The sequence below is a fragment of the Microchirus variegatus genome (assembly GCF_963457635.1).
Source record: "Microchirus variegatus genome assembly, chromosome: 18".
In the NCBI taxonomy this organism is placed as follows: Eukaryota; Metazoa; Chordata; class Actinopteri; order Pleuronectiformes; family Soleidae; genus Microchirus; species Microchirus variegatus.
The window spans coordinates 3,648,444-3,661,883 of NC_139819.1; the positions used below are offsets into that span (position 1 = coordinate 3,648,444).

Here is a 13,440-nt window from a genome sequence, read left to right on the forward strand (position 1 = left end):
TATAGATACTGCATTTTTTTTTCCATCCTGAACACATAACTCTTTTTTTAATCATCTTACCGAGGATGGTGATCTTGGCGAAAGCCCCAAAGCCGTCATACGGACCATCTGTGATTTGTGCTCCTCCCTCTGGATCGCTGAGGTAGACGAAGAACACTTCCTGTCCCTCGGGCTCCGCGTCGTCCAGGATGAGGAGGACGACCTCCGTCTCATTCTGACCGGCCTGCAGAGACACGACAGTGGACACCAGGCGGAAGTCCTCCTGCTCCTTTGCGAGCGTCTCAGCGGGTTCCGGTGTGAATGGAGGAGGTTTTGTGCTTCCGTCTGGACAAAACAAGAAGTGTGTTTGGTTCACAAAGTGCAAACACTTTCTCAAAATGTAGGATTGGAAAGTTATCTTATTAAATATTATATTATATAGTTGTTTGTTGAGCTGTTTTGGAAAGTGAGTGTATCATGATTGGGCATAATAGGAGAAAACACCAAAAGTATTTGCTAGTCTTTGCTAGCAAGGACGAGTCGTGGCTAACGGTTTTGTGCTAAAACCACGACTGGATGTGTGAGCACTGAGGTGTTGTATGAGAAACAGTCACGCTAAAGGCGTACTTAGTAACCATGGAAACCACTTAAGTAAACATTTGTAAACTTAACACAACGTGTGTTTAAACCTGTAAAACAGTTGTAAAGTTAGTATTTAACAAATAGATAGTGCTAGGCACGTTAACGGTGTTAATGGCGTCAATGTCAATGCGCATTGACAAATGCCGCGTTTCCATGACGACTGACCAGAAAAAGACGAGTGTGACATCATGTTTACGTGCCACGGCACTGGAGTTCGGGCACCGTTTACCAGTTAGCTGTGTTAGCTACGTTAGCTCCTTTAGCACCATTAGCGCACCTACAGACAAACTGGAGCGGTCTGTTTATTAAGCTACAAATAACCAGCGTACCTGTTTACTGCGTATGTGTGCCTCTGTTTTTAAAGTTACTTTAGAGACTCATTTTAATAAATCGGGAGTCACGTAAACATGGCGTTATGCGCGTCTTTTCCCGGTCAGTCGCATTGGAAACGCGTCATGCGTTAAGCCCAATTTATACTTCTGCGTAAAGTGCTCTGCGTAGGCTACGTAGAGACTCTGCGTCGACGCAGAGACTGTCGAAGAGCCTCTCCGTCGTCTCCGGGTGCACGGAATATTTTTAAGTGTCCGTCACTCCGTCAAGGGACTACGGAGACGGCAAGAGCTGCGATTGGTCCTCAGGACAGGCTGAGCTAAGCTGCTCTGTGCCGGCTCTCAGTGCGCTCCGGGCGTCCTGACAGAGGCGGAGCTGATCCCCGCCGATAACGCCGCTGCCGAACTATAAATACGTCATATCTATACACACACAGCACATGTTTAGACCCTTAATGGCCAATTTCTCGCCTCAAATTATCTTAAAACTGCGTTCCGTGACACAGAAAAGTGAGAAACGGCCACTGTTTCAACAACAGTCTTTCGCTCTCTTTCTTTCTCGGACGCCATTGCTCACTGTAGCCAGAAGCACAACAACCTTGCGCAGCGACCCCAACTGATCGGGCGGGAAATTGCAGCGAGTGTCCGTCACCACGACGCAGAAGTATAAATGCTCGAGGCGTCTCCGTGGTGACGCAGACGGATAACGCATACGCAGTCGGAGAAGTATAATGTGGCCTTAAATGTGCGTTAACGTACCCAATACAATTACTTTGTCCTGTCAAATAAAGGTTGAACTAAACCCAAATACACACCTCCATACGCTTGGACCCACACCCTCACATCCCCGTCCACACTGTCCGACCTGCGCACCCTCAGAACCACCCTCCGCTCCTGATCCGTCGCCTCCTCGTCGTCTTTGTCCTCCGCTACTTGAACGAGTCCAGGTCCGATGCTCAAAACTCCCCCGGTCACGTCGCTGGCCAGGATGGTGACCGTGGCCACGCTTTGTTGAGCGTTGAGTCGAGGAGAGAGCTCCGTCCAAGCCGCGTCCGGACTGAGGACTTGAACGTCGGTGAGGTTGACGTGAAAGTACTCGTCCGGCTCTGAGAGCGAGTCGTCGAGTATGGACAGCTGGAACGAAGCGTTGGTCTGGCGAGGCGAGTCGAAGAACAAGCGGCCGTCCGGCTGTGGAAGGAAGTCGTCTCCTGCTGTCGCGCTGCCCGTTATCGTCTCGTAGGTGAGGCGCGTGGTGTTGCCACGAGAACCGTAGAGTCTCTGGACGTACAGTGTTATCGTCTGGATGTCTTCTGCGATGACGAGTTGGCGAGAATCGGGGGCAAACTGGTAGATCCCCAGAGGCTCGACCTCTGCTGTGGTGAAGCCTGACCTGTGAAGGGAAAAGGACATCAGGCGTTATTATATTATATTATTATATTATACAGTATTCACTAGTTAAAGGTCCACTTTCTACCTGAGCTTGACAGCACCGGCGCTGGATGTGGCAGCTGTGAGGTGAAGAGCGTACGACGTTGGCTCTAAAGCGTCAGCAATGGCTGTGAGAGATATGGATTTATTCCTTTCTCCATGGGCCAGGGTCAGCGAGCCTTGATAAAAGAAAGAAACACATTATTAATAGTTAGAAGAGCTGGATGTAGAGAGAGAAGAGAGTTGTGAGTCTGTTTGGCATTAGCCTCATATCCTAGTTGCAAGACTTTGGTAAGAAAAGAGCATCTAAATATAGCAAGAACATAAAAGTTGTTTGTTTTTGAAAAAGTTGTTGCCGATTGTGTTTTACTCACTTTACCCGTGTGAGAAATGTGAGCAAACACAGAAAATTGGTGTGAAAGTACAAAGAAAACATTTTAGTTAGACATTATTGACCAGATCCCTGCAAAGAGACAAAAACTTAAGCTACACAAAGCTTTAACAATCAGAGTGAGTCTTCATCAGTGGCCAGCTATCTACAGGTCGTTTCAGACATGAATGAATCCGTCATTCGGCCGTCATTCGGCCGTCATTCATTACCTGAGCTCGGGTCCACGTCTCCGTCTCTGAAGCCCGCCAAAGTTTGTCCCGAGGGAAACCCAGCTTTCCACTCGACTGCGATTTCTCCAAAGAGCCCCGTTCGCGTCACGACTGCCTCGCACGTCCCCGTCTCTAAGCTTGAAACCTGCAGAGCCACAGAGGCAAAGCCGACCTGTGCCACACAAGTCGAGGAAAAAAAAAAGAAGAAAAATAATGGGTGAATACAACTTTGTGGTGCATTACCACAAGGGGGCAGCATGTGTGTTTGTAGAAGTGATGAGTTTCGTGTACGTTTTCCCAAAGCCGCACGTTTAACTACAACACCCTCTAGAGTGGACCCCGTAGAAGTGATGACATTTACCGGGGTCCTTGAATGCACCTCGAGTCCTTTTTGAAGTGATGTATGATTCAAAGTCTGTTTTGTGGGTTTACCTTCCTCCTCAGAAACACCACGGTGAAGATAGTTTGAGTGTGTGTGTTAATTCAGGTCGGTAAAATGTAAGCGAATACATAAAAACAACCATAATCATACCAACATCATGTCTGTGAGTGAAGCATCAGAGAGAGCTCGAGTTTCTCCTGCAGGAATAAATCATACATCACAATAATAAAAAAAAAAAAAAAACAACAGCTCACCTCTGAGCTGGCAGCTTCTTCAGGCACAGTCACCATAGCAACGCTGGCCTCGCGGAGAAGGCGCGGCACCGTGCCGAGGACGGGGCTGACAGGTTTAACATCTGTGAGCTCTGCGGTGAAGCTCTCACCCGCTGACAAAAACACCTTCAAGGGAGAAGCAGGAGAACAAATAAGTGCTAAAAAACTATTTAAAGTTGGTAAGTTTCTAAAAGGTCGTTCTGTATTCATTCATTTAAGCGTCTCATTTTGCGTCAGTAAGTGTCCACGTTCTCACCTGGCTGCTGATGGCCACAGTGAGAGTCCTGAAGGTCTCTCCTTCCATCAGGAGCAGTCTCCCCCGAGCTCGTCCTCCCAGTATCTCGTCAATGTCCATCGCCTCATCGATTCCTCCGCTGATTTTATAGCCCACGCTCACGTTGCCAAACAGGCCGGCGGATCGCGTCACGTTCATCACCAGATATCTGGTGACATTTGACCCGGCCTCGACGACCTCTACGGCCTGCCGCTCGGGATTCAGCGAGAAGACGCCGTGAGGTTCATCGTTAGCAGGAACCCTGAGGGTGAGATGATTAAAATCAATGTTAATGTGGTGTTTGATGTGAGGTTAAAATTAGGTTTTTGAACTTCATTCAATGACGAACCTGATGTGGACTCTGATGAGGTCTGCGTTGGCGTCCAGCGTGGCACCGCCGTCCACCGCTGTGAGCAGGACAGTGTAGAGTTCCTCCAGCTCTGGGACCGTGTCGGGCATCAGGCTGAGGTTGATTTCCCCGTCACGCTGGCCTTCCAGAATAACCACCGAGCCAGCGGAGACAAGGAAGTCTCCTGCGATATCAGAGTCGCTCTGTATCTGCCAATGAACCTGAGGTGAAAACACGGTGGTTATTTATTTACACATTAAATTATTGAACACTGATGGGATGGAACTGTGTTCTCCAGGAGAGTGGAGATAAGTGAGATCTAGAGCTGGGTTCTTCAATCCTGGTCCTGGGGACCCACTGCCCTGCATGTTTTAGAAGTTTCCTTGCACCAACACACCTGATTAGAATTTTCAGCTCTGCAGAAGCCTGATCATTTGAATCAGGTGTGAATCACATCGCAATAAATATTGCATTATTACTAATTACTTAGAAATAAAACTGCTAAATAGAACCATATAAGGTTCTTCGGCTTGTCCTCATATGAGAACCCTTTTTTGGCCCCAGGTAGAAACTTTTTATAAAGGTTCCACCTGGAACCCTTTTGGAGGGTTCCGCCAAGAACCCTTTTAAAATCCTTTATTCAGGAGATTTAAAGGGTTCTCTGGATCAAAACGGTTCTTACTGGAACCATTAGTGTTACCAAGAACCCTTTCTTTAGAAAAGGGTTTTTCTCAAGCAAATGGTTCCAGGTAGAACCTCAGCCCTTGTAGATAGACCCTCTTGGGACCCTTATTCTGTACAACAGTGTACAACATTTACTTATTATTCTAAAACTAGAAAATTATTCACTGATGTAAGCTCACCGTGACGTTACCCATGACTCCCTCTCGTCGCGTTATTGACAGGGAAACGTTGAATGGACCCTCTGCTTCCGTGGACTCGTTGTAGACTCGGTCCTGAAGAGCATCCGGAGTGAACTGGACTATACCATTTGGGTCGCCAAACTTTTCTATCTGGGAGACGAAGAGTGGGGAATGAGTCAGACGCTGAGGTTCGTTATCAGATTCACAAATCGACACCGTTACGTGTCGTACCTTCAGCGTGACGGAACCAGCCTGAGGGTCGACATCCGTGTCCCCAGACAGAATGCTGAGCTCGATAACGAACGTCTCCTCCACCTCCACCTCTCCGTGTGGGAGAATCCGCAGATCGATGGCGTGCGTGCCTTCATCTCCATCCGCAAAGAAGAAGGAGCCGTTCACCGGCTCCCTGATGTCGGTGTTGACTGGAGGGAGAACCTCGTTGCTGTTTGGACCGCGGATGATCCAGGCCACCTGTCAACAGGTAACTTTTAAATCACCAGTCAAGACATTTTTGGATATTCATCAGCAGAAAATCACACTGTACGCCGACGATGCTCTGATTTTCTTTTTATAAAGACGTCGGTGTTGTTGTTTCTTACCGTGGCGTCGCCCACCAGGCCTCCCACTCGCTCCAAGACGAGACTGAGTTTGAGAGTGGAGTTCGGGTTCGCCACCGCGATCCGGGTCTCGTTCAGGAAACGGACCAAGCCGCTTAAAGAGTCGCTCTTGGAGATGGTTACCGTGGCAACGCTCTGCGAGCCCAGGACTGCTCCTCCCGTCGCTGCGGTCAGCAGGAGCTCAAAAATCTCGGCGTTTTCACTGGAGACGAGACAGTTTTTTCAGTGAAATTAGGCAAACATCTGAACTCATTATGGAGTGTTTTTATTTCATCCCGTTACCTGTCGAGGTCATCGATGACGGTGACGTTAATAAAGCTGATGTTCTGGCCGTGGACGAACATCACAGAGCCGTTGTTCACGATGTAGTCGAGGCCATGTGTCGCGCTCAAGCCTCTGGAAATGAACTGAGCCGAGACGCGTCCATACGTGCCAACGCTTCTCACCACAGGGACCGACACGGTGCCCACGTCCTCCTCAACTGAGGGGGAAACAATCCACAGGGGAAAATATTGGGTAAATAATCTCTGTGTCAAATAGATCACATTTATGTTGTCTCACTTATGTTTTTATTTCGTACCTGTAACAGCGACGTAGTCCTGCCTGAACTCCAGGATTCCCTCTACGTTGTCGTTCTCCAGTATGACCACAGCAAGAGAGGAAATGTTGCCTAAAGCTGGAGGCTGGTCCAGCTGCAGGCCCGACTCTCTCACTGTGTAGTCCACAGCACTGACCACCAGAGGGAGACACAGAATCAGTGTCACTGTCACACACTTTTTACCAGAAGTGCTTTGCATCGCCTGTACTGTGAGGTCCTCCTGTCCTGTGTTCTTTTACCTGACATTGACTAACTCCACTTCAGTGATGTTGAAGAAGAACGTCTCGGGCTCCTCCGGAAGACTGTCGTCCTCGATGCGCAGCGTGACCTGCTGTGACCTCTGACCTGGGCTGAAGAGGAGTCGTCCCGACGCCGGAGCAAAGTCCGCGCCGCTGAGCGCCGAGTCACCGGAGGAAGCGTACGTCACCCAAACACTGCCCAGACTGCCTGAGGAGCGAGTGACCGTCACGTTCACCTGAGGAAATTAAGCCAAAGCTATTTATTTATGTTTATCAAGTGGTTTGGTTTGCACACACAACCTCAAATGTCATCATCATCTGCTATTTTATACTGAACAGAGTTCCCAAACTGCCACTGGGGGGCGCCAAAGCACCACAGCAGTCGCCACAAAGCCTTTTTGAGTTTGTCACAATAAAAAAAAATATATATATATTCTCACAGCAATGAGATTGAGGGCAGTCGGGAAGTATTTACAGGATTGAGAGAGTAAATAAGCTTAAATTAACTGATTAACAGTTAATTGTTCCATACTGATGTTGTTTAGTTTTGCAATAAATATTACAAAGTATAATAAATATAGTAAATATTTCCATTTTTGCAGGTTAAAAAAAATGACCTTAAAAACTTCTCACCTGTAGTTGTAGTTGTAGTTTCTTTATTTTTGAGTATAAATAAAGATTAAATGTGTGGAAAACATAGAAGACCTGAATTTGGCATTTGTAGCTAAAATACTTTGAAGACCTCACCGTTCCTTCCTCCTCTGTTGCCGTGAGCTGATGCTCGGCGAGGGAGAACAGGCCAAAGGGATTGTCGCTGGCCGCCATAATGACCCTGGCATGTCTGGCTGTTGGACTTATCTCTAGTCCTGAAGTAGCAGAGGTCAGCGTCAGCTGGTACTCGCGACGCTCCTCGGGAAGTTCATCATCCAGGGCCTGAAACCAAAACGGATAAATCTAATCAACATAACTTGCAAAATGTCACATATTTACTTTAAATATCATTTCATTTTTTAAAGATCCATACACTCTACATCACTCGGTACCTTCAGAACGATGGTGGCAGACGACTGTCTGTCTCTCATGGTCACGGTGCCGGAAATGGACTCAAACTCCGAGGCCGCGGCCGGAGTGATGTTCCAGAAGACCTGGATTTCTCCAAACACACCCGGTCCTCGCACGAGACTGGACAACACACATATAATATACATAATTGTATATGACATTTTTTAACTAAATAAAGTGTAAAGTAAAGTTTAGTTGTTAAGCTACTCACTAGACGACAGCGCTGCCGTTGTAATCTCCCTGAGGTTCTCCGATGACGACGTTCCTGGACGACTCCGCAACCCCGATAATCCCGAGCGCGGCCTTGTCTGCCGTGATGGTGACGGTGACCACGTCTGAACAGAACATAACAGACAGAGAGTAAGAAGTGAGAAGGAATATTATATTTGTCATTAAAGTTTCCCACTCCCACAGACGTGAATACTGACCATTTAAAGGGTCGATGACGGCGCCGCTCGCAGCAGGAAACAGTCGCACAGTGAAACGCTCGTCTCCTTCCAGGACCGAGTCGGCGAGGGCTCGAATCACAAACGTCTTCATCGTCTCGGTCTGTACGGAGTGAAAAAAAGTACGGCAGGATTTAAATCGAGAAACTTTTACTTTTAGACAGAGATAAAATAAAACCATACTATATTTGAACCTGCAGATTGGATGGGTAGGGTAGGTTGTGAAATGGGACTGAGCCTTAAAGGACTTATTCTAAGGCTATGAAAACCAAAGTGATTATGCACGTGTACAAACACACTTAAGGGTAATTTATTCAATTTCTGCCAATAAACCTATTAGTCTTAAATGTTACACTAATTCAATTTCACACCGCACCTCAGTGAACACCAGAGTTCCGTTGAAAGGTGAGAGGTCATCTGCGGCCCGATCTTCCAGCTGCCACATCAGCGTCACGGCGCCTTCACCTCCCGCGCTGCGCTCCACCGCGAGCGTTGCCGCGGCAGCGGGGTCGTCCGCGAACTCCGGCTCACTGACGGTAACCTTAGACGGACACGAGTGACACGATTAAGTGTAAGACACAGGAAGAGTGTTGACTACAGATGACCTGGTGGAGAGGTGAGGGTACATGAGTGGAATCATACGGAAAAACGCGGAATTAACACAATTGTTGACCTTTAACATGGATGTAAACTCTAAAATTTTTTATAATTTCTTCCTCGGGCCACAAACCACATCCCCAGAAAAGCTCATATAAATGTGTCCTATTATTTTTGACCCGTGCTGCTGAAAGAGCATGAAAGAGAGATATTTGTTTATTTGTTCATATTGCTAATGTATTGTGTTGGTGAAAAAGGGGGCAGGAACTAATAAGTGTCAATTGTTTCCCGAAACCTTTTGAAAATGTAACACGCAGTCCACAATTTGTGTTACTTTTAAATCATCAGTCAAGCCATTTTTGGATACTCATCAGCAGAAAATCACACTGTACGCCGACGATGCTGTGATTTTCTTTTATAACCGCCAAAAACACGTTCTTTTTGACACTTTAGTTTTTTATTGAAAGTTTTCCCTTTATACAGGTGTAAAACCAACATAAATAAATAAATAAATAAATAAATAAATAAAAGAAATCCTGTGCTCTTCGTTGCTGTTCTTGTCATGAATATTTTATAAATTTTTCTTCAAACTGAGCTTCCTGTAAGTCTTAAAGGTCACATAGAGTGGTCCTGTTGCACATATATGTTAGTTATGGAGGTCTACTTACATATATTAACTTGTTTTTATGGTCAAAAACCTCCTAGTTGCTGTGAACTAGCCGATAGAAATCCTCTTTTCTGACAGTGTTTTTCTGCTGCGAGATTTCAGAGTGAACTTTCACCCCCAGAAGACAGAGTCTTGTGATTGGCCAGTACTATCTAGCACATCCGTTCTCAGAAGCGCAGCGCCCCCCTCTGGAACGGCGGATGCACTGCTCCTCATTATCAAAACATTGTTTTAACAGTGTTTAAAAATAGCTTCTTCACGACTCCCCGCCGCAGTCCCTTTTATGACTTTGAACCGGAGTCAGACCCAGAGTCAGAAGACACTGTCGCTCGTGAAACACCTCCACAACCGACGTTATTCTTCTTCTGCGGTTCAATGTACGTAACCGGATGTGCCCGGACTAGTGCCCGGACTAGTGCCCGGAGCAGGACGATCGGTTGTTCAGGAGAACCGCTGCTTACGTAACTATTACGGGATTTTCAGTGATCTCTTTGAGCCCCGAGATTACAATAAAACACAGCGTTCTCAGCAGTGGCTGAACTGTTTGTTTCGAACCGTCAGGGCTTCATAAACAAGGTAATGACGCAGATACACACCAAAAAAACAGCGATAATAGGAACTTCAGGTCTAGTTCCGCTTTAAACGGTGTGTCATCTTTTTCATTTTGTAGATTTCCTCTACAATCTGTGCTCATTTATCTTCCCCATTACCAGATATTAGTAATATTTTGGCCAAAAATAACCTCTTTGACTTAGGATAATAGTCAGGATTTACCTCCAATTCCTTGAATCCAAACCGTCCCAGGGGTGAGTCGTTGGCCTGGATGCTGACGGTCACTGAGGTCGCTTCACCGAGTCGAGCTCCACCGACCACGCGCAGCAAATTCACGCCGAACGTCTCCACCGTCTCCACGTCGTCGTCGTCCAGAATGGTGATGACGAGGCTGGCTTCATTCTAAAGAAAGACAAAAAAAAAAAAAACATATGAAGGAACATGAGGTAAAACAGATTTTTCAGTATGGATCCTCTTTCGGTACCTGTCCGTCCTGAAAGGTGACGTTTCCAGACGAGGGCGTGAAGTCGCTGTGATCGGCAGTGATCGGCTGAGCGTCCCAGTAGACGACGAGTCTCCCGGTCGTACCGGCGAGTCGCACCACAGACAGAGACAGGACGTTGTCAGGGGGAGGGATCTCATGAGCCAGCACCACACGGTCACGCATATCCTGGAGCACGTAATTTAGAAAGAGTGTGAAAATGATTGATGAGCATTTTACAGCTTTTGTTTTGAAAAGAGCAACAGAAAGAAAGTTTACAGAGGCAAAAATATTCACACAAAGTGCTATTATGTCTCGTTAAAATGTGTTATAGGAGTTAGAATTATTGTTTATTTCGGTCACATAGCAACAAAAACAACAGAAGAGAAGAAACCAATGCTCAAATCAAAGCTAAAGACGGATTCACAGCACCTACACTGATCACAAACATCAATATAGCTCAATAGACGACACCCGTGCTGTTCACCTCAGAAACATTAAACTGCAGAATCCCTCGAGGGTCGTCGTTCTCCTGAACGGTGACCTCTGCCACTTCCATTCCGTGTCTCTTCACACTGGGCTGCCCGGCTCCCGCTGAGCCTGAGACCAACTCCACGCCAGTGATGTTCACCAGGAAACTCTCCGCCAGCTCGGGGAAGTCATCCTGAGAAAACACACACACACACACATTTCAGAATACAATCCTACATGTGTACAGACCTAGGGTTTTTTTGTCTAAATGTGGCCACCGTAGTTTCCTGATAAGCCCTCAAATGGAATCGTCTGAGACACGTTATAAGATCACCCTAATTCTTACACTCTTTGGTCCTGATCTTTTTCCACAACAACTTTTCTATAATCCACGTCACTCCGTTACCCAACATCCCATGCTCACTGGCAGGATTGTGACGGTGACGATGGCCACTGTGGCGCCGTCGATCATGACGACCGTGTCGTCTTTGGCGACGTAGTCCTCTCCAGCTGTGGCTTGGTTTGACGGAGGCTGGTGCAGCGCTTCCCTGGTCTGGTAATGGACCGCGACATCACCCGAAGAACCCTGTTCTCTCACGATGGACAGAGTCACATTGACTGGAGTCTCTGCAGGTTGGAAGAAATGGATAACAAAATTAATTAAGAGGTTAGCATTAGCATAACTCAAAAAACAGGACATCCGCTAGCTGTGTTTTCTTTTAGTGTTGCTTGGATGTACAAAAATTTGCAACAAAAAAACCCTGGTGGTTCAGTTGTTTGATGGCAAAAATGCTTTTTGTCCCCGCCCACCCCAGAGCTGCTTCTGTATACACACAAACGCTCCCCCAGTTAGGTTAAATACTAGTGCTTGGCACTAGGTTAACGCACGATGTGTTTCCATGACGACTGACTAGAAAAAGACATGTGCTACGTCATGTTTACGTGCCGCGGCACCGGAGTCCAGGCACTGTTTACCAGTTAGCTCCGTTAGCTCCTTTAGCGCCTGTTAGCGTGCCTACAGTCGAACTGGAACGGTCTGTTTATTAAACGAAAAGAGCCGTGCTACAAACAACTAGCGTACCGGTGTACTGCTTATGTGTGCCTCTGTTTTTAAAGTGTAGCGTTACTTTAAAGACTCATTTTAACAATCGGGAGTCACGTCAACATGACGTCAAACGCGTCTTTTTCCAGTCAGTCGTCATGAAAACGCAACACGCGTTAACGTGCGTCAACGTTGACGCCGTTAGCGCGCCCAGCACTATTAAATACTATGACTTAGCAGAGCTACGTTGTTTCTGTTCACAAACACCAAACAAAGGCAGAGTCACCTGAAAGTTACGCACTGCAGCTTTAAAGGGAAAACGCGTGGCTACATTACTCAACCCCCTCTCACTCCCCTGACTCTCTGGGCAAGGTTCCAATCCACAGATTAAGAGAGACTCTCAATTCTCCACGTCCTGGAAATCACGGCAGATCCCTTTTACAGTAAATCTCACTCTGCGATTACAGTAAACCTCTCTGTAAGAAACCTCATGTGAAAAAAATTCAATAAAAATAAACTGGTATTAGGGGTAATTTTACCCCCAAAAAAGGAAACCAAACAATGTGAGTGTGCATAAACATAACAGGTTACATGAACTCATGAGACACGAGAACAGTGTAACCCAGTAAAAACCCACATTTACAAACAAAGTCATCGTTCATCCAGTTCCTTTCCACAGAAAAATGTCTTACTCTGCGGTTCCTGTGCGAGCGTAAACTGCGAGTCCAGATGCCATCCGATCACGCCGTACGGAGAGCCGTTGGGCAGGATGGCGAGCAGAGCTTGCGCCCTCTGCTGGTCAATGACGGCAGCCTGCCGCAGGTCCTGCAGCCCCACGGTGGTGACGTCCATGAGGGTGATGGTGACGTTCTCCCTGGGCTCTGGGAGACCGTCGGCTATCACAGCCAGAGAGATGATGGCCAGTGACTGCTCCTCTGAGAACGTTACCTGAGAGGGACGAATATATGACATTTTTACTTTCTAACACATCATCATTACATGTTGAACTTGCTTTTTTCCTCCTTATTCCTGGATGATTTTTTTGTCTTTGTATAAGAACAGTGATATTTGCAGATCAAAAAATAAAATAGGTTATTTTCCCGATAGACTTCTAGTAGAGTCTCCCCCTGGTGGCTAGCTACTACTTCCGTCCTACTTCCTGACTTTGACAAAAGACGACGTCCATTTTTATTTATACTCTAAGTTTATGTGGGCGGAGCCATTCTTCTCCGCTTGTGAATCAAGCTTCCGCTCTAAAATGCAAACACATTAGTTTGTCCATTCAGGCTGCCGTAGCCTCCATATTTAATTTAATTTATGTATTTATTAAAATTAAATTAAAATTAAATTAATTTTTTTTTTTTTTTAATTACTTAATTAAATGTTAATGTATTTATTTTTATATAACATAATATAATTAAATTAAATTAAAATATACTTATGGGTAGAATATTAAATTTCTGCCATTAAACTCTCTTTAAAAGTTACACACTGGACCTTTTTCATGTATATAAAGGTGAACTCACCACTCCTGAGGTGGGGTAAATATC

The 13,440-nt window shown here is 46.2% G+C and overlaps 1 protein-coding gene across 1 annotated transcript in view; it reads right to left on the minus strand.

Annotated features, from left to right (window-relative positions):
- The window catches only part of adgrv1 (adhesion G protein-coupled receptor V1), a gene marked incomplete at both ends in the record, with an annotated part of 129,106 nt that overhangs the window by 61,461 nt on the left and 54,205 nt on the right, over positions 1-13,440 (minus strand). Inside the window, 24 exons of the mRNA XM_083905111.1 lie at positions 61-324; positions 1,766-2,340; positions 2,425-2,557; positions 2,979-3,150; positions 3,615-3,758; positions 3,889-4,168; positions 4,256-4,476; positions 5,119-5,268; positions 5,350-5,589; positions 5,718-5,937; positions 6,018-6,216; positions 6,316-6,464; positions 6,573-6,808; positions 7,320-7,505; positions 7,616-7,754; positions 7,846-7,969; positions 8,063-8,183; positions 8,457-8,621; positions 10,119-10,298; positions 10,381-10,566; positions 10,865-11,041; positions 11,273-11,475; positions 12,583-12,838; positions 13,417-13,440. The exon at positions 13,417-13,440 is cut by the window's right edge and continues 123 nt beyond it. Of these exons, the coding sequence (XP_083761237.1) occupies positions 61-324; positions 1,766-2,340; positions 2,425-2,557; positions 2,979-3,150; positions 3,615-3,758; positions 3,889-4,168; positions 4,256-4,476; positions 5,119-5,268; positions 5,350-5,589; positions 5,718-5,937; positions 6,018-6,216; positions 6,316-6,464; positions 6,573-6,808; positions 7,320-7,505; positions 7,616-7,754; positions 7,846-7,969; positions 8,063-8,183; positions 8,457-8,621; positions 10,119-10,298; positions 10,381-10,566; positions 10,865-11,041; positions 11,273-11,475; positions 12,583-12,838; positions 13,417-13,440 (4,744 nt within the window). The remainder of the gene's footprint in view (positions 1-60; positions 325-1,765; positions 2,341-2,424; positions 2,558-2,978; positions 3,151-3,614; positions 3,759-3,888; positions 4,169-4,255; positions 4,477-5,118; positions 5,269-5,349; positions 5,590-5,717; positions 5,938-6,017; positions 6,217-6,315; positions 6,465-6,572; positions 6,809-7,319; positions 7,506-7,615; positions 7,755-7,845; positions 7,970-8,062; positions 8,184-8,456; positions 8,622-10,118; positions 10,299-10,380; positions 10,567-10,864; positions 11,042-11,272; positions 11,476-12,582; positions 12,839-13,416) is intronic.